The 25,276-nt window shown below is 37.1% G+C and overlaps 1 protein-coding gene and 1 pseudogene across 7 annotated transcripts; both read right to left on the reverse strand.

The window, feature by feature from the left end:
- Positions 1 to 1,324: 1,324 nt before the first annotated feature.
- On the reverse strand, positions 1,325 to 24,328 carry LOC126752761 (ficolin-2-like). 7 transcript variants are annotated; one of them, XM_050463735.1, is made up of 6 exons: positions 16,231 to 16,386; positions 16,065 to 16,159; positions 15,903 to 15,995; positions 15,714 to 15,834; positions 1,707 to 2,167; positions 1,325 to 1,598 (listed from the first exon to the last, which is right to left on the reverse strand). In XM_050463735.1, the coding sequence occupies exons 1-6, from the start codon at positions 16,324 to 16,326 to the stop codon at positions 1,460 to 1,462; spliced, it is 1,005 nt and encodes a 334-aa protein (XP_050319692.1). In that variant the 5' UTR covers positions 16,327 to 16,386; the 3' UTR covers positions 1,325 to 1,459. The 7 variants fall into 7 exon arrangements, with proteins under 7 accessions (XP_050319692.1, XP_050319696.1, XP_050319691.1 ...); XM_050463734.1 differs by lacking the exons at positions 1,325 to 1,598; positions 1,707 to 2,167; positions 16,231 to 16,386 and adding exons at positions 15,010 to 15,183; positions 24,187 to 24,320 and having other exon boundaries at positions 15,253 to 15,834; XM_050463736.1 differs by lacking the exons at positions 1,325 to 1,598; positions 1,707 to 2,167 and adding an exon at positions 15,010 to 15,183 and having other exon boundaries at positions 15,253 to 15,834; positions 16,237 to 16,364.
- Positions 7,055 to 22,159, reverse strand: LOC126752763 (ryncolin-2-like; annotated as a pseudogene).
- Positions 24,329 to 25,276: the final 948 nt, after the last annotated feature.

The following is a 25,276-nucleotide window of genomic DNA, read 5'->3' on the forward strand; positions in this document are numbered from 1 at the left end:
GCTCCAAACCACGAATATCGAAAAAAAAGAATGGGTATCACTTTGATTTTTTTGCGGCTTTGGCCTGGTTGTGGCTTTATCGGGACGAGTCGAGCAAAAACACCTTTCATACCAAAAATTACCGCCAAACTCATCCGAACGGACTCGCGAAAGATGTCGAGCTCTCTTGCCATCTCTCTAACACTTGCCTGACGATTTTCAATCACCATATCCTTCGCTTTTTTATTATTTTTATCTGTTGAAGATAATGAAAGTTGTCCAGAACGAGGCAAGTCTTCAACGATCTTTCGACCGTCTTTGAAGGCTTGGCTCATGTTTTTGATAGAACTAAACCACCTTAAGCCTTTTCCAACATTTGCAACGATTTCGCATTTATTTTTATCCATTCTAATGCAATGCACTACCGAGATGTACCGACTTAAGGGATCGCCTCAATGTGACTCTCCGAAAAATTACAGATTTTCGCGATTTTGTTTTTAATGTTGGAATTAACTAATCAGTCCGATTTTTTTATAAACAAATTCATTCATGACGAATACAAAATGATTTTTTTATGTTTATTTATTGAGTGTACAGCAGTTAAATAGATTGATGAAATTACAGCTAAAAAAAATATCCTATACGTTTCTACGATTTTTTTTTTTAATTTTGATCTAAAATAAAAATTTCAAAAAGAAATTTGACAATATTTCGTCGGTTTGAACAAAAACCATCGAATTTTGCCCTTTTTTCGACAGTTTTCCTTAGAAAAAAGTAAAAATATTTCAAAAACAAAACTTCCATAACGCGATAGCGAATGACAAAAATGTTCTCTCCAAATTGGAACCAGATATCCTTAAAACTCTTCATTTAAGAGTGGAAACCGTTTCGAAAAACCCATTCTGAAAAAAACGCGTCTAAAGATTGGAGTTGCTCTGTTCCCTTTCTACAAAAAACGCTGTAGCGACCGATTTCAAAATTTGAGAGAATGTTTATTATATTGTATACTATTCGATAAGGCAACAAAAAAAACGGTTTTTCGAAAGTGTCACACTAAGACGATTCCTTAAGCAGCTGCTGTAAACAAACTGGATTGACAGATCGCGCTCATAATTGGCATAGTAATTACAGACAGTCCTACCAACTTAGCAGAATACATTTTCTTGAAATATGATTTAACCGGAGAACTTAATTCAAATTTCCGGATGCTTTTTTGCCATAATGTTCATACAAATGTAAATTATATTATGAAACGATTGTTTTCTTCAGGAATTAAAATAATCCAAGATTACTCTCATTCCCCATACTGTTTTTAAAAATAAAAGTCTTTTTTTTAAATAATGTATTATTTGTTGCTAAATAGAATATGTTAAGTTTTATAAGACATTATGCTTAGTTAAATTTGTTTGTTTTAATAGCTTTAACGTCAGTAATGTTTAACACTTTATGGAAGCTAAGGTTTTCAATTCAAATCACCATCTCACTGATAATACTTTGGTCTTATAGCCATATGTACATATTTGAGGGAGTAGGATTCTCCACGCCAGGAAGACCACATTACGCCTCCGCCTTTCTGACTTTTTGGATATTCTTCTCCTGAATATAAACCGTTCAGATTGCTGTTAGTAAAAAATAATAGTTAAATAATTTAATGTCAAACAAAATTTTCTTTGAAGACTGCATATGAAAAAAAATTCATACATAACTATGAAAAAAACGTGTATTACCTGTGACTACAAGCATTATACCACCAAGCCCCCTTAAAATATACTGCACAGTTACCACTATATTTGTCATTATCACTATCTTTAGTGGTGAATTTTGAACCGTGATGATAAGTGAACGAGTCACCAGCCGTGCCTGAATATTGTCCAAGCGCAATTAACTCATACTTATCCTGAGCATTGCCTATAGCGAAACTCTGGTACTTAGCAAAACGTTTCTCATTTTGAAAATCCTCAAATTGAAACCAAAGCTCATGAGATCGCGAGTGAGTCAACGCATGTATTTTATCCAAGCCGAGAAAGAAATTGGCATTCAAATCGCCGAAACCGCGTTCATATTCAACCCACTCGCGGTAGAAGTCGGTGTCGTTGCTTTGTCGACGTTGAATTATGGTCCATGGTTCACCGCCGTTGGGATCACGTAGGCAATAAACATTAAAAGGGTGACGAAGAAATTCAGGCAAGTAAAGTTCATAAACACCACTCTCTGCATATTCCCCGTTTTCTTGACGCAGCGCTTCGATACAAGAAGATGGTTTCTTGCATGCTAATGATTCTAGTTTTAGGCTCAAGAACTTATCGTCATCAAAATAGGTGGGAAATGGCTAAATGAATTACGCAAGAATATAAAATTTATTTTATTAAATTCAAATAAAAGAAAATACCGCTATGTTGGCGCTACTTTGAATAGCTGCCGCACAATTCCCCGAATACAAAAGATGACCACACAAAATGGACAAGAAGATCAAACGATGCGCCATTCTCCACGATTTCAGTCAAACTGAATGCGACATTGATGACTGTGTCTTAAATACTCATTTTCGAGTGAAGAATTGTCTTGTGCTTATCAATTAACTACTCGGCTGAGGCGGTGATTTAGTTATCAAATTTGTGTATACATACATATGTATGTTCTTATTTGTCGAAGATTTGTATATAAATAATAATATATAAAAAATACTGTTAAATCTTATTGATACTCAATATTTTAAGAATAGATTACCACAGACTATAATTATCTAATTTCAAGCTAATTGACCGTTCCTTTCATTAAATCATGGTCACAAAATAAGCATTTCAAATGAATTGCACAAATATATAAAGTGTAAGGTGAATTTATTTTAGTAAATTTAAAAGGAAGGCAAATACCGCTACATTGGCGCTACGTAGAATAGGTGCCGAACAATTCCTAGAATGCAAAAGATGCCCACACAGAATAGACAAGAATACAGGGCTTGTCCGGAAAGTAATAGGACTGAGTTGATTAAATAAAATTGATTGAACCAAATCGTTAAAATACTTTAAAAACTATCCAAATGGGCTCCTTCTGCGTCGCTGCAGGGCTGCCGAAGGAAATCAATCCCATTACTTCCCGGACAAACCCTGTATCTGCCAGAAATATTGCTCTTTAGTGAAGTTTCGAAGTTGTTTATTGCTTTACAGGAGTTAATTCGTAAAAAGCTTTTTGGATTCCTGCAATATGAAAAAACTTTCATGGGCTCTGGCATTGCACTGTTCGAAAGTAACATCTCTTAGTTTTGTCGTTCGTTTTTAAGCCTGTTTTTTATTATTTTATTTTTATTTATTTTATTTTTCATTACAACATATCGCTAGAAATGTGGTTGATGCCCCGCTCACATACCGGTTCTTTAACCGGTTTACATAGAGTATGGTTGAATAATCCTTATCATTGGATTTGATGTTTTTGAAGGTCTTCCATATAGGGTAGTTTTTTGAGCATGGCAAGGAAACGATTTTGCACCAATTGCAATAATATTGTTTTGAAAACGAAAGTATGTATTTCAGTTGAAATATAAAATATCATTCATGAATTTGTGGTTTTAAATAACTCAATTCTGATCACCAAAACGCAAAGGTACACAACCGGGAAATACCTTGTTGAAACCACATATTTGCCACATAATATCATCCTTCATTTGGTCCATGAAGAGTAGTCATCTTTTGGAATGCCTGCGCTTGACGCGTATGTTTAACAGACTCCTCCTCTTCCATCATACCGTGACGACCACAGATATTTAAAGCTTAGTTTTGACAATTCAGGACAAGTGCACAAGAGATGCTTCATTGTTTCCTTGGTATCTTGCTCTAGTGCCAATAAGAATTTGCTGTACTTCCGCCCTACAGTTTTACACATAACTTTGCAACCAGGTAGCTCATTCTGTCGGGTTTTAAACTGTGTTAATCATGCTTCTATCCAGATCGTCGTATAAACAATGCATGGGTTTCTCGATGTTGATCACGTTATTAGGTGTTAGCCGTTTATCATTCTTGGCCATCTCGTCCACTATTTCATTGCCCTCGATGCCCTTGTGGCCTGGCACTCAGTGAAAGTGAAGTTAGTGAAATTACTTGTTTCTGGAAACACTTTTCGCTGCTGCCCTGCATCCCAAAACACTTCTGGACGATATGCAATAAGAGGTTACTGCCTTGATTGCTGCTTTGCGTCTACCTAGATATTGACTTTCGAATTGATTGCAGGTGCATTAAAGGCCAGCTCCCCGGTTATCGCAATAGCTCAGCTGGAAGTATACTGTAGTCGTCGGGCAAGGGTCTAACAGTTTACTCCCACAACAACTGAATCGTTCATTTTCGAGAATGCATTTCCTTTTTGACAATCTATTCCAACCATATTTTGTATGAAAATTTCGAACTGCGGCTGCCAAGCTCCTATTATTTTTGAAATACTGTTCAATAATGAATACAAGTTGCTCTATCATGTAGCGCTCCATTTTTACTAAGCCTAAACTGTCAGCTGTCGATTTGGTTTTTCCACTCACGAATATTTGAGAATGGCAAAGCTCTGTGCTAAGTGGGTGTGTTAAAAGATGTTCAAGCGTAATAACCCCGAGTTTTGGTGTAGATATTTGAGAACGAATGAAACATGATTCCATAATTTCACTCCGAAGCCCATCAACAGTCATCCGAGTGGACTGCAAACAATGAACCCGCTCCGAAATGTTTCGCCAATTTAATGCAGCCTGGCACAAATTAGTGAAAACAATGGAAAAAATCTATGAATTGGTCTTCTAATTTCCCCAGTGCCTATTTCCTGTTCTCAAATAGTTAAAGAATGCTCGCTGGGAACAAATTTTCGTCGAATGAAGAGGGCATCGCCGAAATTGAGACCTATTTTGAAACAAAGAAAACAGCGTACTACAAAAAAAATGGTATCGAAAAGTTGGAGGGTTGGTATAACTGGTATATCCAGCCTTGAATGGAACTAGGTTGAATAAAAAAACAAATTTTTCAAAATATATATGTATTTTACTAAGCAGGGGACCTTCATAAATGATACGCGTGATGAGCCGATTTAGCCATATCCGAGAGTGTACTTATTCGTCGGGGAGTTTTTTTATAGTTCAACCTGTACCAGCTCCGGTTTTTATTATGCTTCTCATTAGTTATACGTAAGAGAAGGAGATAATAATCAGAATCTTATATTATTTATTAGTGGGAAAGCTATATCGAGAGCACCTAATATTAAAAACGAACAATATAATAAGTAATTCGATTCTAGTTTTTGGAAGAGAAGTCGCGCAGTGAAATCAAAAATGATGCTGTTTGGAGTACAGACTCGTCTCGAGTTTAAATATGGTCGCACATCGTTTATTGGTGATCTGAAAATGAAGTATATACATCGCTGTTTAAAGAGGCGCCACATAGCCAAGGCAATAGGTATCGCAAAGACCGCTAGAGTTACTTATATCCGGCATGAAATCTTTTGCATACGAGAACTTTCGTCGCAATGGGTGCCGTGTTTGCTCACTTCGGACATTAAGCGCATATGTGAGGACTCTTCATAGTAGTGATTGATTTGTCCAAGCGCAGTGTGAAAAAGGTTTTGAGTAGTTTCGTGATTGTTAACGAAACGTTGAATCAATGGATAGTGGATTTGACTCGAATGAGGAAAGTATCGCCGCCACATACTCCTATTTCGCAGACCTCAAGATGCGTTCATGCAAGCTACCTATTATTTTACCATTATCAGTATGATTTGAACGTGTTCGGGAGAACGTTCTCTCATAAATCCCTAATACTGTAATTCGCCCCTTTCGTTGTGTTTTAAAAACAACAGCCACAGTCAAGTCATGATATGCAAATATAGTATACATATGTAATTAAATTGCATGTATAATGAATGATATTTCAATAATAATACTTTGGTCTTATAGCTATATGTATAGATTTGAGAGAATAGTTATGCCAACGCCAGGAATTCCCCATTAAGTCTTTGTTGTAATCGTTTTTGGAAATATATTTAGATATGTTTGTTTTTCTGTGTGCGGTGATGACTCCTCCGGCACAACAAAGCTACGCATACACAAAACCCAACAAATCTATGTGGCTGCTGGGGTTTTCGTGCATATTTTTCAATGCAAAGCCTCCTACAAATATTAGTTATAGCCGAGTTTACAACAAAGCGCCAGTTCGTTCTTCCCACAATCTGCGCCAACTACCGTGAGATAAGCCTCCTCAACATCGCGTATAAGGTTCTATCGAGCGTATTGTGTGAAAGATTAAAGCCCACCGTCAACAAACTGATTGGACCTTATCAGTGTGGCTTTGGACCTGGCAAATCAACAACCGACCAGAAATTCACCATGCGCCAAATCTTGGAAAAGACCCGTGAAAGGAGAATCGACACACACCACCTCTTCGTCGATTTTAAAGCTGCTTTCGACAGCACGAAAAGGAGCTGCCTTTATGCCGCGATGTCTGAATTTGGTATCCCCGCAAAACTAATGCGGCTGTGTAAACTGACGTTGAGCAACACCAAAACCTCCGTCAGGATCGGGAAGGACCTCTCCGAGCCGACATATGTAGTTCAGCGAATTAAAAGACACCGGCTACGCTGGCTAGGTCATGTTGTCCGAATGATACGAAAGTGGAGAAGTACCTGGCTTCGCCTGGAATATCCAATTGGCGCCACGTAGCGAAAAGAAGAAACGACTTACGCACTGTTGTTAACTCGGCTATAATCGCGAAAGTGGTGTCTACGCCAGTAAAGAAGAAGAATATCAATACGTACTTTTTTTGTTTCATGTTCTTTTAGCCATCGTGGGGTAAGACTGTTGTCATCCCTCACTTTCATTAACACTGAGCTAGCATATTAACTCGGAGATTTTAAGAGAATTACAAAAATCAAACTATTCATTCGATACAAGCCTTCTCTCTTTCAGACGTCTAAGAAACCCCTTCGGAAAGTGTGAGGAATATCTTCAATTTAGCCATGTTCTTTTTAAAAGATGTAACCTCCTACAGAAATAAGTTAACCCAAACAAAGAGACTCAAGACGCCTTTCGAAAAACATTCAATCCAAAAACATAAAATCCAGTATATGCCTAAGTTTTATTTACTAACAAATAATTCAATATTAATTCTTTGGTCTTATAGCCATATGTACATATTTGTGTGAGTAATATTGTCCACGCCAAGCTCCCCACACAACACCTTGGGCATACTGCTCTTCTGGAAATTCTCCTCCAAAATATAAACCGTTAAGATTGCTGTAAGTGAGACATAAATTAATAGGAGAACCTCACGTGAAATGTGATATCTAGATAACGGTTAAATTACCTCTCATGACAATTCTTATACCACCAAGCTCCTGTATATTGCACCGCGCAGTTGCTATCATCTTTGTCATTATCGCTATCTTTAGTTGTGAATTTTTCGCCGCGATGAGTAGTGAACGAGTCACCGGCAGTGCCTGAATATTGCCCAAGCACACTTAACTCATACTTATCCTGAGCATTGCCTATAGCGAAACTCTCGTACTTAGCAACACGTTTCTCATTTTCAAAATCTTCTAATTGAAACCAAAGCTCATGTGTTTGCGAATTCGTCAGGGCGTGTATTTTATCCAAGCCGAGAAAGAAATTGGCATTCAAATCGCCGAAACCGTGTTCATACTCGAACCACCCACGATAGAAGTCGGTATCGTTACTTTGTCGACGTTGAATTATAGTCCATGGTTCACCGCCATTGGCATCACGTAGGCAATAAACATTAAAAGGGTGATGAAGAAATTCAGGCAGATAAAGTTCATAAACGCCACTCTCTGCATATTTCCCGTTTTCTTGACGCATTGCTTCGGTACACGATGCCGGTTTCTGGGTTGCAGGAGGCGCTGATTCCTGACTCTTCTTTACTTCACGTATTAGCTGATCTTTCATTGCCATTAATTCACTTTGCATACTAAGGAATAAAAAATACTGTTAAGTCTTTTTAATACTATATAATATAAAAATAAATTACCGCAGATTATAATTCTCTAATTTTTGGCTCAAGAGCTCTTCCACCTTGTTGACCGCACTCTTCAATAAATCATCGCCAGAAGGAGAGCCATTCTATATGAATTGCACAAAAATATAAAATTTTTAATAAATAATTTTTTTTTTTTTAATTTAAAAAGAAGGCAAATACGCCTACATTTGCGCTACTTTAAATAGGTGCCCCACAATTCACCGGATACAAAAGATGCCCACACAAAATCGACAAGAATACCAAACGATGCGTCATTCTCCACAATTTCAGTCAAACTAAATATGATAACTATGTATGTATGTGGTAAATACTCGCTTTCAAGTGAAGAATTGTTTTGACAAGTTGTGGAGAGGCGAAATGAGCATCGTGGACAATGAAAGTAGTGGACGCCCTAAAGAGAAGAAGTTCATAATCCAACAAAACTAACTAATTCTGAGGAGTGTTTGAAAGCTCTCTAATCGAAATAAAACCGAATTTTTGCGTCGGTGTGTGACAATAGAAACATGGCTCCATCATTTCACACTTTTCACACTGGAGTCCGATCGACTGTCAGTCTAGTGTACATTATGAAACAGCCCTCAAGCGTGGAGAAACCAAAAAGCCGGCTAACAAGGTTATGGCATCAGTCTTTTAGGATGCACGTGGTATAAATTTCATCGATAGATTACTGAGCCTGTTATGATCCATTATACTGCGTATTTGGTTGCAGTTCTATTATATCATTATCAATATTTAGCAATATTATTATTTTTGAGGAAGTGCAATGCTTCGAAAATATTTCTGTATGTGTTAAATTACAATAGACCTTTTTATCAACACGGCAATTGTTATGCTATTTTTTATACCCTGAACAGAATATATTAAGTTTACCACGAAGTTTGTAAAACCCAGAAGGTAGCGTCGGAGACCCTATAAAGTATATGTATATATAAATGAACAGTATGTTGAACTGAGTCGATTTAACCATGTCCGCCTGTCTGTCTGTCCGTCCGTCTGTCTGTATATATACGAGCTAGTGCCTCAGTTTTTAAGATATCGATTTGAAATTTTGTAAGCGTTATTTTCTCTTCAAAACGCTGCTCATTTGTCGGAACTATCGATATCGGACCACTATAAAATATAGTTGCCATACAAACCGAACGATCGGAATCAAGAGTTTGTATGGAAAACTTTCACATTTGACGTGGTATCTTCACGAAATTTGACGTGGAATACTGTTACAATTCCCTGTCATTTCAGCTGAAGCCATCACGATACATAAAAGCCAAGGTGGAACATACGCTCAGGTTGCGGTTCATCTAGAGGCCAGAGTTAGTAGGTCAGCTTTATATGTAGGATGTAGCAAAGCCACAAATGCCAATGGATTATGTATAATCAGGAAATTTTCTCTTCCGAATCCATTTGGACAGCAGGATCCCATTAAAGCTCAACTTAATAGATTGAGGACAGAAGGTGCGTTGACGACATGCTACAGATTTTTAGCCGAAAAATCGGAACAATATATATTACCAAAATGTAAGGTGTCTAAACAAGCATATTGCGGATATCAGATCAAATAAACTGATTTGTTCTGATGATATTCTGTGCTTTGCTGAGACTTGGGCTTTACCTCAAGAAGAATTTCCAATAGAAGGCTATAATGTTATTGCATGCCTTGATGGAGAAACAAGGATCCTCCCGGTGACGCCCGGAAAACAGCCTTATAATATACTCTAAACAAGATCGATGCCCAGATCTATCAGAAGGATCATTCTCAAGGAACGTCACAGGTTCAGCAAACGTTTATCAACTATTAAACGTAAACAATTTGACAGTTTCATTATCACTTGTGTACAGGAACACCATGTATAGACTGCCAGAATTTAGTGAGCAAGTAATAAATAATATCCGTCAGATAAATGAGCGGTTTAATGGACCATCAGTAGTCCTTGGAGACTGTAACATATGTCGCCCCACAGCAACTGACGATTTAGAGGCTCGATTACAACAGTTGGGACAAAGTCGCCACAACAAAACAGCAATAGTGTGCAGCCGATGTTAACGTTTTTTCTTGTTAAATCTAACATTTGGTTTGCTATGACTGCAATTACGTCCTTCGCCTAAAATCTAGCAAAGTAGCCGCAATGCCTTGACGACGAAAATGTCAATGCCATTTTTGGTATTAAAAATATCAGACGTATTCGTCCTAAAAACAAACTGCCTTGTTCAGGAGCGACAATCAGTATTATCCATATTTATGCTAAGTATGCGTGGATACGAAAATTAGTGTTCTCCCGCATTAGCTCTGTGTTGTTATTTTTTTTACTTATTTCTTTCATTTTTTGAAGTCATAAAATTTTCAATTGATTCTTACATGAATTTTGAACACCTTCTTATGATTTGGTATTTGTGAATTGGTATTTATGAATTGCGATGACTTTGAACTACATATGTCCGTCCCTCGTTCTAAGCTACCTCCCCACTAATTTTCAATCAAATCGGTTCAGCATATTTTGAGTTATAAATATCTTTTATATATAGATTATTTGCCTGAGGTGGTGATTTGGTTATCAAATCTTTGTATATGTATATGCTTATGTCTCGCTGATTTGTATTGATAGAGCGGAGTCAATCTTATTTTAGCACATTATTGATATTTAAGTGTGCACTCAAATACTTTGTATGTAATTTATATTAGGAAACGTCTGAAATACGAGGACGGTCCGATTAGATGTAGATGTTCAAAAGAGCAATATAATAAGTAATTCGATTCTAGTAGGGCACACTCGCCTCGAGTTTAAATGAGGTCGCAAGTCGTTTATTGATGATGTCTAAGTGATCTGAAAATGGAGTATACCGCTGATTCAAGATGCTGCACATATCAAAAGCAGTAAGTATCCCAAAGACCGCTAGAACCGCTAGAGTTATATCCTGCATGCAATATTTTGCATACGAGAGCTTTCTTCGCAATGGGTGCCGTGTGTGCTCCCTTCGGGCAACTAGTGCAGATGTAAGGACTCTTCATAGTAGTTATTGAATACATATATATATTTGTATTTCTGTGCACGGTGATGATTCCTCCGGCACCTCAAAACCACGCATACACAAAAGCCAAGAAATATATGTGACTGCTGGGGTTTTCACACATATTTTTCAATGCAAAGCTGTCCTCATCAGATTGTTGTTCATCGTCCGTGCATCTGCACAATATCGCAGGACGGGGATGATGAGTTACTTGTAGAGTTCGGTCTTTGTTCGTCGAAAGAGGAGTTTACTTCTCAAAGCAAGAGTTATTCTGCGTTGAATTTCCAGGCTGACGTTGTTAGGCTGATTGTGTTAGATTTACGAAATTATCTACAACTTCGAAGTTATGACTGTCAATAGTCAATGACAGTAGATACTTCTTCTTGCCCTCGTTCACTACCAAATCCATCTGCTTCGCTTCCTTATTTAATCTGGGGAAAGCAAAACTAACGGCGCAGATGTTGAGGCCAATTACATCAATATCATCGGCATACATCAGCAGCTATACATTCTTATAGAAGATGGTACCTTCTCTATTTAGTTCTGCAGCTGGAATTATTTTCTCTACCAGTAGATTGAAGAAGTCGCGCGATAAGGATCTGCCTTGTCTGAAACCTCGTTTGGTATTTAACGGCTCGCAAAGATCCTTCCTGATCCTGACGGAGCTTTTGGTATTACTCAAAGTCAGTTGATACAGCCATGTTAATTTTCCGAGGCTACAAAATTTGGTGTCTGGTTGGCTTCATTTTTTTTTTTTTTTAATTGGCGTAGACACCGCTTACGCGATTATAGCCGAGTTAACAACAGCGCGCCAGTCGTTTCTTCTTTTCGCTGCGTGGCGCCAATTGGATATTCCAAGCGAAGCCACTTGGTCCTTCCAACTTCCTCTGCTTCCCCCGGCGGGTACTGCGTCGAATACTTTCAGAGCTGGAGTGTTTTCATCCATCCGGACAACATGACCTAGCCAACGTAGCCGCTGTCTTTTAATTCGCTGAACTATATCAATGTCGTCGTATATCTCGTACAGCTCATCGTTCCATCGAATGCGATATTCGCCGTGGCCAATACGCAAAGGACCATAAATCTTTCGCAGAACTTTTCTCTCGAAAACTCGCAACGTCGACTCATCCGTTGTTGACATCGTCCAAGACTCTGCACCATACAGCAGGACGGGAATTATGAGTGACTTATAGAGTTTGGCTTTTGTTTGTCGAGAGAGGACTTTGCTTCTCAATTGCCTACTCAGTCCGAAGTAGCACCTGTTGGCAAGAGTTATCCTGCGTTGGATTTCTAGGCTGACATTGTTGGTGGTGTTTACGCTGGTTCCAAGATAGACGAAATTATCTACGACTTCAAAGTTATGACTGTCAACAGTGATGTGAGTGCCAAGTCGCGAGTGCGACGACTGTTTGTTTGATGACAGGAGATATTTCGTCTTGCCCTCGTTCACTGCCAGACCCATTTTCTGTGCTTCTTTGTCCAGTCTGGAGAAAGCAGAACCAACGGCACGGATGTTGAGGCCGATGATATCAATATTATCGGCATACGCCAGCAGCTGTACACTCTTATAAAAGATGGTTCCTTCTCTATTAAGCTCTGCAGCTCGAACTATTTTCTCCAGAAGCAGGTTGAAGAAGTCGCACGATAGGGAGTCGCCTTGTCTGAAACCTCGTTTGGTATCGAACGGCTCGAAGAGGTCCTTCCCGATTCTGACGGAACTTTTGGTGTTGCTCAACGTCAGTTAACACAGCCGTATTAGTTTTGCGGGGATACCAAATTCAGACATCGCGGCATAAAGGCAGCTCCTTTTCGTGCCGTCGAAAGCAGCTTTGAAATCGACGAAGCGGTGGTGTGTGTCGATTCTTCTTTCACGGGTCTTTTCCAAGATTTGGCGCATTGTGAATATCTGGTGCGTTGTTGATTTTCCAGTTCTGAAGCCACACTGATAAGGTCCAATCAGTTTGTTGACGGTGGGCTTTAATCTTTCATACAATACGCTTGATAGAACCTTATATGCGATGTTGAGGAGGCTAATCCCACGGTAGTTGGCGCAGATTGTGGGGTCTCCTTTTTTATGGATTGTTATCAAAAGGGGGGTCTCTCATCCGAGGCTGGTTATAGCTCTTCACTGGGGGTGTTTTTTTACGTGGCGGGTCCCAAACCCAGCGCACAACCCTTGTGGGGAATGTTTCGCCTTCTCACTTTCTCGCCTTCGAACGGATGTTCTTAGGCTACCCAGAGGATACTTGGTCAAAGACCGAAAGTAGTGAGCTGCTTGAGCCATGTGTAAAAGAATCGTTTCTGGCCATTCCCAAGTGAATGGGAACTTCTACACATGACTCCATCCTCCAAGTTTGATTAGAAATACGAAAAGACTTTTTCGACAACCCAATAAATTATCTCAATTAACGAAATATTTCGAGGTGTCTGAAAAACTTTATTGAAAATAATGCCGCATTTGCTTAAGATATTCGATATTAACCGAAATTTATAACCGATTTTCTCTTTTCTAGAACAGATCCGATTACAAGTACTAGAGACACATTCATACTTGATTTTATTTCCTTATTCCTCTGTATAACTTTAGTATAAATATTTTTTTTACAGTATTTACTATTATAAAATTAAATCCTATTTTTTACACCACTATTTTTATTCTCGAGATTACAAAAGTTACATTACATTACTATTTTAACTAACATTTGCCAGGAAAATAGATACATTTTCGGAGTCGCGAACGAAAAAGGAATATTTAAAGCTTGTTTCGATAATGGTCTAGCTTGTAACAAAGTTATACACTATCATTCTTGGTTTGTATTAAAATAATTTTATATTTCTGTTTTCCAATTCTGGTCATTACAACTAGAACACTCAACTTATGTACGTTTATAATTACCACAGGTTGGGAATTGATTTGTACTGAAACGCCACAATTCACTGCGAAAAAAATATGTCCAAAAATTGTGCACAAATATTGAAAACGAAGCGCCATTTTCTATGACTGTAGCTTGACTGAGAGTTAGCGTATTCTCGACGTGTGAGGAAGGCAGCGATCCAAATGTTATTCAGACTCGGCTAGACCCGAGACAACAAATCACTAACACATGCAGCAGAGATGCATCAGGTGTGAGAAAGCATATTTCCTATCAATATTGAATTTATTTATAAAACACGATGTTATAGAATATGTTATGTTAATGCAACCACTAAATTTAGAATTAACAAGTTAGGAAGAGCAAAGTTCGGGTGAAGCCAAACATTCCATACTTTTGCAATTTGCCAGGACCGAAGCTGAGAAACCCTTCAGCGTCAACCAGATCATCGGAGTTCAAGCAATTTTATATATACATAAATATATAGCTCATACACTGTCTGACGTATTCGCCATAAGGTCCATTAGAATAACGAAAATCTTTACATGCAGTACATTGTATTGAACTTGGGGTAATTCGTGGAACAATTTGAAATATTTTTGATATTAAACTATAGTATAGCCAATGTCATACGCTCATTTAATTTTGCTAAAATATCTTGCGTTAAACGGGTGTTTGAGGTAGTATTAAACCGCTTTTATCTGTTTTTGGCAATACCACATATTATTAGGAGAAAAAGACGTTCTCTGAGTTTCAGTCCAGTACTGTATGGAGACTCAATTGGCAGTAGTTTCGGCCACGAAGTCTAACCGGAGACTTAGTTCTGCTACCACGGAAGCAGGGGCCTTTGGAGTTCGCACCAACCTGATCGTGATGGTTGTGGCTTAAACCCAAATGCGAGAAGAACTGAAACTTTGTCAGTTCAATGTGGAGTTGCATTGCAACCGGGTGCCGGACCCAAAATAAGGCAAAGGTCGACCTAGTACCCGACAAATATGGAAAAGGTGTCCCTTCCACCTACCAATTGGAGCCAATCAATATTCGCAAAAATCATGCATCATAAGGATACCCAAGCAAAAAGTGTGCCATAAAAAACTCAAGACGCCTTTCGAAAAACATTCAATCCAAAACATAAAATCCACTATTTTTCTAAGTTTCATTTACTAAAAAAAATATTTCAATAATAATACTTTGGTCTTATAGCCATATGTACATATTTGAGTGAGTAATAATATCCGCGCCAAGCTTGCCACACAACACCTTTGGCAAACTGATCTTTTGGAAATTCTCCTCCTAAATATAAACCATTAAGATTGCTGTAAGTGATACATAAATTAATATGAGAAACACACGTGAAATGTGATATCTAGATAACGGTTGATTACCTGGCATGACATTTCTTATACCACCACGCTCCTGTATATTGCACCGCGCAGTTGCTAGCATCTTTGTCGTTATGACTATCTTTAGTTGTGAACTTTTCGCCGCGATGAGTAGTGAACGAGTCACCGGCCGAGCCTGAATATTGACCAAGCACAATTAACTTATATGTATCCTGAGCGTTGCCTATAGCGAAACTCTCGTACTTAGCAACACGTTTCTCATTTTCAAAATCTTCTAATTGAAACCAAAGCTCATGTGTTTGCGAATTCGTCAGCGCGTGTATTTTATCCAAGCCGAGAAAGAAATTTGCATTCAAATCGCCGAAACCGTGTTCATACTCGAACCACCCACGATAGAAGTCGGTATCGTTACTTTGTCGACGTTGAATTATAGTCCATGGTTCACCGCCATTGGCATCACGTAGACAATAAACATAGAAAGGGTGATTAAGGAATTCAGGCAGATTAAGTTCATAAACACCACTCTCCGCATATTTCCCGTTTTCTTGACGCATCGCTTCGGTACAAGAAGATGGTTTCTTAGTTGCAGGGGGCGCAGCAACCACATTTTTGTTGGCTTCATTACTAAAGTTTAAAGAGTTTTTTATTGGTACGAATTTTTAGAAATTTTGAAATAAATATTAGCTGCTTACCACTTCGTTGTAATTTTCGAATCTAGCAATTCGAGATTCGTTTTTACTTCGCGAAGAAGCTGCTCCTTCATTGCCATTAATTCACTTTGCATACTAAGAAATAAAAAAAAAACAAATAATTGTTAGGTTTTATTAATACTCAATAAGTTAAAAATAGATTACCGCAGATTATAATTCTCTAATTTCAAGCTCAAATGCTCTACCTTGTTGACCGCGCTCTTCAATAAATCATCGTCACAAAGATAGGTGAGAAATGGCTAAATGTATTGGACAAGAATGAAAAATTTTAAATTAATTTATTTTATTCAATTTAAACAAAGGCAAATACCGCTACATTGGCGCTACTTGGAATAGGTGCTGCACAATTCCCGGAATACAAAAGATGCCCACACAAAATGGACAAGAATATCAAACGAAGCGCCATTCTCCACAATTTCAGTCAAACTGAATGCGAAATTGATGACTGTGTCTTAAATACTCGCTTTTGAGTGAAGAATTGTCTTGTTTACTCGACTGAGGCGGTGACAGAGAACGTATAATATACGTTCTCTGGCGGTGATTTTGTTATCAATTCTTTGTACTGTATGCTTGTACACTTATTCGTCGGGGATTTTTATTATAAGACTGGGATCAATCTTATATTATTATATTAGCACTGAAGTGGTACTTCGCAATTGCCGGAAGTGTAGTCTTCGGTGCATTATCGATTTGTAAGTGTGCTCTGAAATACTTAGGAAACAGCTGAAATACGAGACGGGTCGATAATGCGCTGAGCCTCACTGCCCTATGACAACCTATTACAAGTTAAGTTTAATATATTGTTACTAATCTGACTCGTAGTTTAGCTTTGTCGGATTTATGAAAAATTGAGAAAGAGCAATATCGGTCAGTAAATCAACGTTAGTTTTTGGCAGAGCGCAGTGCACTGAAAGTGAAATGAAAGATTATGTTGTATACGGTATAGACTTATCCCGATCGGTCGCGACTGAGGTTTGGTAGGGTTATGTTAAGAAGTCGATATTGTCAGGAATTTCATTTGGACAGATGTTGGCGCACAAGGTTTTTTCTAAGCCCTGGTGGTTCCTTGAGTTCATACTTGAAATATTTCGCAAAAGAAAGGTTCCGGCGTAATGCCTTCTTACTTACTTTTGCATACATTGAACAATAAAAGCAAACTTGAAGCCACTTCATAGCAATATTTAAAGCTGTATAAGTGCAATTTGAAGAAATTTCTGAGTATGAGCCGAATTGCCGACAAACGGTACTGTTTGGCGAAGAAATAGTGTTATTCTACCATAACAACGCGTCGGCTCGAAAGAACTCCTGCACCCTTTGCAGTATTCTCCAGATTTCAGCTCATACTGACCCACTTTTATTTCCAATGCTTAAAAAATTACTCACTGGAGAGAATTGATGAAATGAGGAGACTATAGCCGCGATGGTCAGACCTCAAAACAGACGTTGCGCCTCTTAAATAGAGTTATTGCCCATCGAAAAAAAATAAAGCAAGCAAAATGTATAACAAATATAAGACTCTTTGAGAAGCCTCAATTTAAACAAAGGTATGTATGTATGCTGCTTTGCTGGATGGAGTTTAATAGAATTTCGTTGTGCAGAATAGGCTTGTTGTTGCCATATACTTGTATTAACTCCGGTTTATCTATAGCAAACTAAAAATATTATTAAGAATGATCTATTTCAAGGTTCCTTACTTAAAAAAAACAGAGAAACTACAAATTTATTGAGAAATGTTTGTTATCATTCGAAAGATAAATGGCAAATTTTGAAGATTATCTCTTTCAAATATTGGCCGCAGTTACGTCTTATATGGTCCATCCGTTTGAGTCCATGAATGTCCGATGGCTCGTTCGAGCATTTCGACTGGTAAATCTAACGGTATGTTATCACATGATCTAGGTGACCAATCGATCGGCCCAAAAAGTGAAATTGTCTACTTACCAAAGTGTTCCCTCAATAAATATATTGATTGATGCGATTTGTAGGAAGTGGTGCCGTCTTTTTGTTAACCAAATTTTCCCGAGATCACGAGCTTCAATTTCAGGCATCAAATAATCAGTTATCATGGCACGATTAGTGATTGACGGCTACGTTCTCACCGCCATCATTTTTGAAGTAATATGAAAAACGACACCAAACCGTTTTTTTTTCTGTATAAAATGGCAGCTCTTGATTCCCTTCAGGTTATTCTTCGTCCGTGATGCGGCAATTTTACTTGTTTCCATACCCATTGAGCCGGAAATGAGCCTCATCGTTGAACAAAGTTTGGCTCAAAAAGTCGGATCTTCTTGGAATTTTTCAGGAGCCAATAGTGCTAAGCATTGTTGCTTGGAAAGATCGATCGATTTCAGTTCTTGCAGAAGCTGTATTTTTTTATTTTCAATGATCCGTCTTTGAAGGCTTGGTACCACACATAGCCTTGTGTTTTTGATAAAACTAAATCACTTTAAGCCTTTTCTAACATTTGACACGATTTCGCATTTATTTTTATCCATTGTAAAAATCGCAACGCAGTACAGAGATGTACCGACTTAAGGGATCGCCTCAGTGTGACTCTCCGTAAAATTACTAATTTTCGCGATTTTGTTTTTTGTTGGCATTAACTAATCAGTCCGATTTTTTATAAGTAAATTCATTCATAACGAATACAAAATGATTTTTTTATGTTTATTTATTGGGTGTATAATAAAATAAATTGTTGAAATGACGCGAAAAACAATGTGCTGTACGATGTCCACGGTTGCGGCCGTAATTTTGATCTAAAACAAAAATTTCAAAAAGATCTTTGAAAACATGGCGGCGGTTTGAACAAAAAGCATCGAAATTTGCCCTTTTTTCGACAGTTTTCCTTAGAAAAAATAAAAAAAAAGCTTCCATAGCGCGATAGCGAATGACATTAAAAATGTTCTCTTACAACTCTTCCTTGGAGAATGGAAACCGTTTCGAAAAACAATTACATTATGAAACGATAGTTTCTATACTGTTTTTAGAAATAAAAGGAACAGTCTTTTTTCACACAATGTATTATTTGTTGGTAAATAGAATATGTAAAGTTTTATAAAACATTATGCTAAGTTGAATTTGTTTCAATAGCTTTAACGTCAGTAATGTTTAACATTTTATGGAGGCTAAGGTTTTCAATAGCAAACCACCATTTGAGTAATATTACTTTGGTCTTATCGCCATATGTACATATTTGAGGGAGTAATAAAATCCATGCCAGGAAGACCACGTTACACCTCTGCGATTCTGACTTTCTGGATGTTCTGCTCCTAAATATACGCCGTTCAGATGGCTGTAAGTAAAAAATAATAGTTAAATAATTTAATGTCAAACATAATTTTATTTGAAAACTTCATATGATAGAAATTCATTAATAACTATGATAAAAATGTGAATTACCTGTGTTGACACTTCCGATACCACCAAGCCCCCGTAAATATTACTGCACAGTTACCAATACTTTTGTCATTATCACTATCTTTAGTGGAGAATTTTGAACCGCGATGGCTTGAGAACGAATCACCAGCCGTGCCTGAATATTGCCCAAGCGCAATTAACTCATACTTATCTTGAGCATTGCCTATAGCGAAACTCTCGTAATTAGCAACACGCGTCTCATTTTCAAAATCCTGCAATTGAAACCAAAGCTCATGAGATCGCGAATTCGTCAGGGCATATATTTTGTCCAAGCCGAGAAAGAAATTGGCATTCAAATCGCCAAAACCGCGTTCATACTCAACCCACTCGCGGTAGAAGTCGGTGTCGTTGCTTTCTCGTCGTTGAATTATAGTCCATGGTTCACCGTCATTGGGATCACGTAGGCAATAAACATTAAAAGGGTGACGAAGAAATTCAGGCAAGTAAAGTTCATAAACACCACTCTCTGCATATTCACCGTTTTCTTGACGCATCGCTTCGGTACACGATGCTGGTTTCTTGGTAGCAGGTGGCGCTGATTCCTGATTCTTCTTTATTTCACGTATAATTTCTTTCATTGTATTTAATTCGCTTTGCATACTAAGGAATAAAATATACTGTTAAGTCTTTTTAATACTCTATAATACAAAATTGTACTACTGCAGACTATACCTCTCTAATTTGAGGGTCAAGAGCTCCACCTTGCTGACCTCTTCGCTCTTCAATAAATCATCGTCACAAAGATAGGTGAGAAATTGCTAAATGAATTGCACAAGAATAAAAAAATTAAAATTATTTTATTTTATATTATTAAATTTAAAAAGAAGATAAATACCGCTACATTTGCGGTACTTTGAATAGGTGGCGAACACTTCCCTGAGTATAAAAGATGCCCACACAGACTGCTTATGATTTGAAGTACAATTTTGGTATTTAAGAAATGTATTGACTTTGAAAATAAAGAAATAAAAAATATTCTATGTCCATCCCATGGTTCTAAGCTACCTCCCAACTAATTTTTAGTCAAATATTTTGAGTTATAAATAGTGTAACTAACACGACTTTTTTATGTATGTATGTATATAGATTATTTGCCCGAGGCGGTGATTTGGTTATCAAATCTGTGTATATATTCTTATTCGTCGGCGATTCGATTATTGGTGACGCTTAGGTGATCTGAAAACGAAGTATACCGCTCAGTGAAGATGCGCCACATAGCAAAAGCAGTAGGTATCCCAAACACCGCTAGAACCGCTGGAGTTATATCCTGCATGAAATCCTTTCCATACGAAAGCTTTCTTCGCAATGGGCGCCATGTTTGCTCACTTCGGACATTAAACGCAGATGTGAGGACTCTTCATAGTAGTGATTGATTTGTCCAAGCGCAGTGTGAAGAAGGTTTTGAGTGGTTTCGTGATTGTCAACGAAACGTGGAATAAATACAATACGTCTTTGTCGTAATCGTTTTCTGTAATACATTTAGATATGTTTGTATTTCTGTGTACGGTGATGATTCCTCCGCCACCTCAAAACCACGGAATAATATTCTCTATCAGTAGATTGAAGAAGTCGCGCGATAGAGATCCGACTTGTCTGAAACCTCATTTGGTATTTATTGGCTCGGAAAGGTCCTTCCCGATCCTGACGGAGCTTTTGGTATTGCTCAGAGTCAGTTGATACAGCCGTATTAGTTTTCCGATAATACCAAATTTGGTATCTGGTTGGCTTCATTACTTGAGTAAAAATTCATAACTTATACGATTATTTTACGAATTTTGCAACAGATTATCTATCTACCACTTTGATATAATTTTAAGGTCAAATAATAACTGTTTCGGTTTTACTTCACAAAGCTGCTCTTTCAGTGCTACCTAATCACTTTCCAGTCATAAAAATTAAAAAAAAAACTTCTAACCCATATTAAAAACCAATAACTAAATTACTTCAGATTATAATCGTCATCACAAATTTCACATAGCTTTCGCTTTTGTATATTTGTAAGAAATTTCACAGGTATATGGTTACAATGTTTATTATATACTTATTAACAAACAGCAGATAATTTATACATAATATATTTCTTGGTGTCTGAAAAACTTTACTGAAAAGAATGCCGCATTTGCATGAGATATTTGATATTAACCGAAATTTATAACCGATTTTCTCTTTTCTAAAACAGATCCGATTATAAATGTTAGAGTCACATTCATACTTGATATCATTCCTTCATCTCACTGTATAACTTTAATATAATTAATTTAAACTTATATAATTTTATTTACTGTTGTAAAATTAAATCCATATTTTTTATATCGCCTTTTTTATATGTGTATCAAGAATGATGGAAATAGAGATTAAAAAATACACATTACATTACTATCTTAACTAACATTTGCCAGGAAAGCGGATCAATTTTCGAAGTCACGAACAAAAGAGGATATTTAAAGCTTGTTTCGATAATGACCTAGTTTGTCATAAAGTCATAGAACACTCAACTTATGTACGTTTATAATTACCACTGGTTGGGAATTGATTTGTAATGAAACGCTACAATTCACTGTGTACAAAATATGTCCAAATATTGCGCACAAATATTGAAAACGAAGCGCCATTTTCTATGACTGTAGCTTGACTGAGAGTTAGCGTATTCTCGACGTGTGAGGAAGGCAGCGATCCAAATGTTATTCAGACTCGGCTAGACCCGAGACAACAAATCACTAACACATGCAGCAGAGATGCATCAGGTGTGAGAAAGCATATTTCCTGTCAATATTGAATTTATTTATAATACACGATGTTATATAATACCTTATTTAAACGAATGCAACCACTAAATTTAGAATTATCAAGTTAGGGAGAGCAAAGTTCGGGTGAAGCCAAACATTCCATACTTTTGAAATTTGCCAGGACAAAGCTGAGAAACCCTTCAGATTTAAAAAGTCAACCAGATCATCGGAGTTTAAGCAATTTTATATATACATAAATATATAGCTCATACACTGTCTGACGTATTCGCCATAAGGTCTATTAGAATAACGAAAATCTTTACATGTAGTACATTGTATTGAACTTGGGGTAATTCGTGGAACAATTTGAAATATTTTTGATATTAAACTATAGTATAGCCAATATTATACGCTCATTTAATTTTGCTAAAATATCTTGCGTTAAACGGGTGTTTGAGGTAGTATTAAACCACTTTTATCTGTTTTTGGCAATACCACACATTATTAGGAGATAAAGTCGCTCTGTGAGTTTCAGTCCAGTACTGTATGGAGACTCAATTGGCAGTAGTTTCGGCCACGAAGTCTAACCGGAGACTTAGTTCTGCTACCACGGAAGCAGAAGCCTTCGGAGTTTGCCCCAACCTGACAGTGGTGGTTGTGGTTTAAACCCAAATGCGAGAAGAACTGAAACTTTGTCAGTTCAATGTGGAGTTGCATTGCAACCTGGTGCCGGACCCAAAATACGGCAAAGGTCGACCTAGTACCCGACAACTATGGAAAAGGTGTCCCTTCCACCTACCAATTGGAGCCAATCAATATTCGCAAAAATCATGCATCATAAGGTTGCTCAAGCAAAAAGTGTGCCATAAAAGACTCAAGACGCCTTTCGAAAAACATTCAATCCAAAAACATAAAATCCACTATATTTCTAAGTTTCATTTACTAAAAAAAAATTTCAATAATAATACTTTGGTCTTATAGCCATATGTACATATTTGAATGAGTAATAATATCCGCCCCAAGCTTGCCACACAACACCTTTGGCAAACTGATCTTTCGGAAATTCTCCTCCTAAATATAAACCGTTAAGATTGCTGTAAGTGATACATAAATTAATAGGAGAACCTCACGTGAAATGTGATATCTAGATAACGGTTATATTACCTGGCTTGACATTTCTTATACCACCAAGCTCCTGCATACTGCACCGCGCAGTTGCTAGCATCTTTGTCGTTATGACTATCTTTAGTTGTGAATTTTTCGCCGCGGTGATAAGTGAACGAGTCACCGGCCGAGCCTGAATATTGACCAAGCACACTTAACTCATATTTATCTTGAGCATTGCCTATGGCGAAACTCTCGTACTTAGCAACTCGTTTCTCATTTTCAAAATCCTCCAATTGAATCCAAAGCTCATGAGATCGCGAATTCGTCAGGGCATGTATTTTATCCAAGCCGAGGAAGAAATTGGCATTCAAATCGCCGAAACCGTGTTCATACTCGAACCACCCCCGATAGAAGTCGGTGTCGTTACTTTGTCGACGTTGAATTATAGTCCATGGTTCACCGCCATTAGGATCACGAAGACAATAAACATAGAAGGCGTGATGAAGGAATTCCGGCAAGTGAAGTTCATAAACACCACTCTCCCCATATTTCCCTATTTCTTGACGCATCGCTTCGGTGCAAGAAGATGGTTTCTTAGTTGCAGGGGGCGCAGCAACCACATTTTTGCTGGCTTCATTACTAAAGTTTAAAGAGTTTTTTATTGGTACGAATTTTTAGAAATTTTGAAATAAATATTAGCTGCTTACCACTTCGTTGTAATTTTCGAATCTAACAATTCGAGATTCGTTTTTACTTCACGAAGAACTTCACTTTGCATACTAAGAAATAAACAAAAAAAAATAATTGTTAGGTTTTATTAATACTCAATATGTTAAAAATAGATTACCTCAGATTATAATTCTCTAATTTCAAGCTCAAATGCTCTACCTTGTTGACCGCGGTCTTCAACAAATCATCGTCACAAAGATAGGTGAGAAGTGGCTAAATGTATTGGACAAGAATGAAAAATTTTAAAATAATTTATTTTATTAAATTTAAACAAAGGCAAATACCGCTACATTGGCGCTACTTTGAATAGGTGCCGCACAATTCCCGGAATACAAAAGATGCCCACACAAAATGGACAAGAATATCAAACGAAGCGCCATTCTCCACAATTTCAGTCAAACTGAATACGAAATCGAATTGTCTTGTTTTTATAAATTAATTACTCGACTGCGGCGATGATTTTGTTATCAGTTCTTTGTACATATGCTTATACACTTATTCGTGGGGGATTTTTATTATAAGACTGGGATCAATCTTAAATAATCACTGAAGTGGGCATTATCGATTTGTAAATATGCTGTCAAATACTTAGGAAACAGCTTAAATACGAGACGGTTCGATAATGCGCTGAGCCTCTCTGCCCTATGACAACACTACTGCAAGTTAAGTTGAATCAGTGCAGCTACAATCGATTTGTAAGATATGTCTTTATCTACCTAGGACAAGTTTCATTAGGTGGTTCGAATAAAAGTGAATTTTTACAAAATATCTTCGATATTAAGCATATACAGTACCTGTCCAATAAATTACGAACGAACAAAAAAATTATCCGAAGTTCTAACTTAAATCATTTATAAAAACATAAATATTTGGCGTATTAAAAAAAAAAATTATTTTTTATATGCTATATACATTAAACTTAAATTTTCATATTTTTGTATTGAATCATATTCAATATTATTAAATTATATTAAAAATATTAAATTTTTGTTTTCGTTCGTAATTTATTGGACAGGTACTGTAAAACTTAGTATCTAGAAGCCACGCAAATTCTTAAGTTCCAAAATTCTCACAATACGGTAAATAGCAAATTTACAAGACATATTATTAAAAGCCATAGAAAAAATCCATTTTCGCCCTATATCTTGTACACTTTTGATACAATTTGCAGGAATTTTTGCCCGAATTGGAGTTTTTAAATGCCATTTTTGAAATTTTGGAGAAATAAAAGTATTTGTTACATTCAAAGCAGAGGGTAACTGTGAGAGTGACACGTCTCTAGAAAAAGCTAGAAAATTACATTTTTAAGTTCTATCACTATTTTTAAGAAAGATATAAGCCAAAAGATATAAGACTAATTCAAAGACTGAAGAG

Source organism: Bactrocera neohumeralis, chromosome 3 (genome assembly GCF_024586455.1).
Source record: "Bactrocera neohumeralis isolate Rockhampton chromosome 3, APGP_CSIRO_Bneo_wtdbg2-racon-allhic-juicebox.fasta_v2, whole genome shotgun sequence".
Classification (NCBI taxonomy): domain Eukaryota; kingdom Metazoa; phylum Arthropoda; class Insecta; order Diptera; family Tephritidae; genus Bactrocera; species Bactrocera neohumeralis.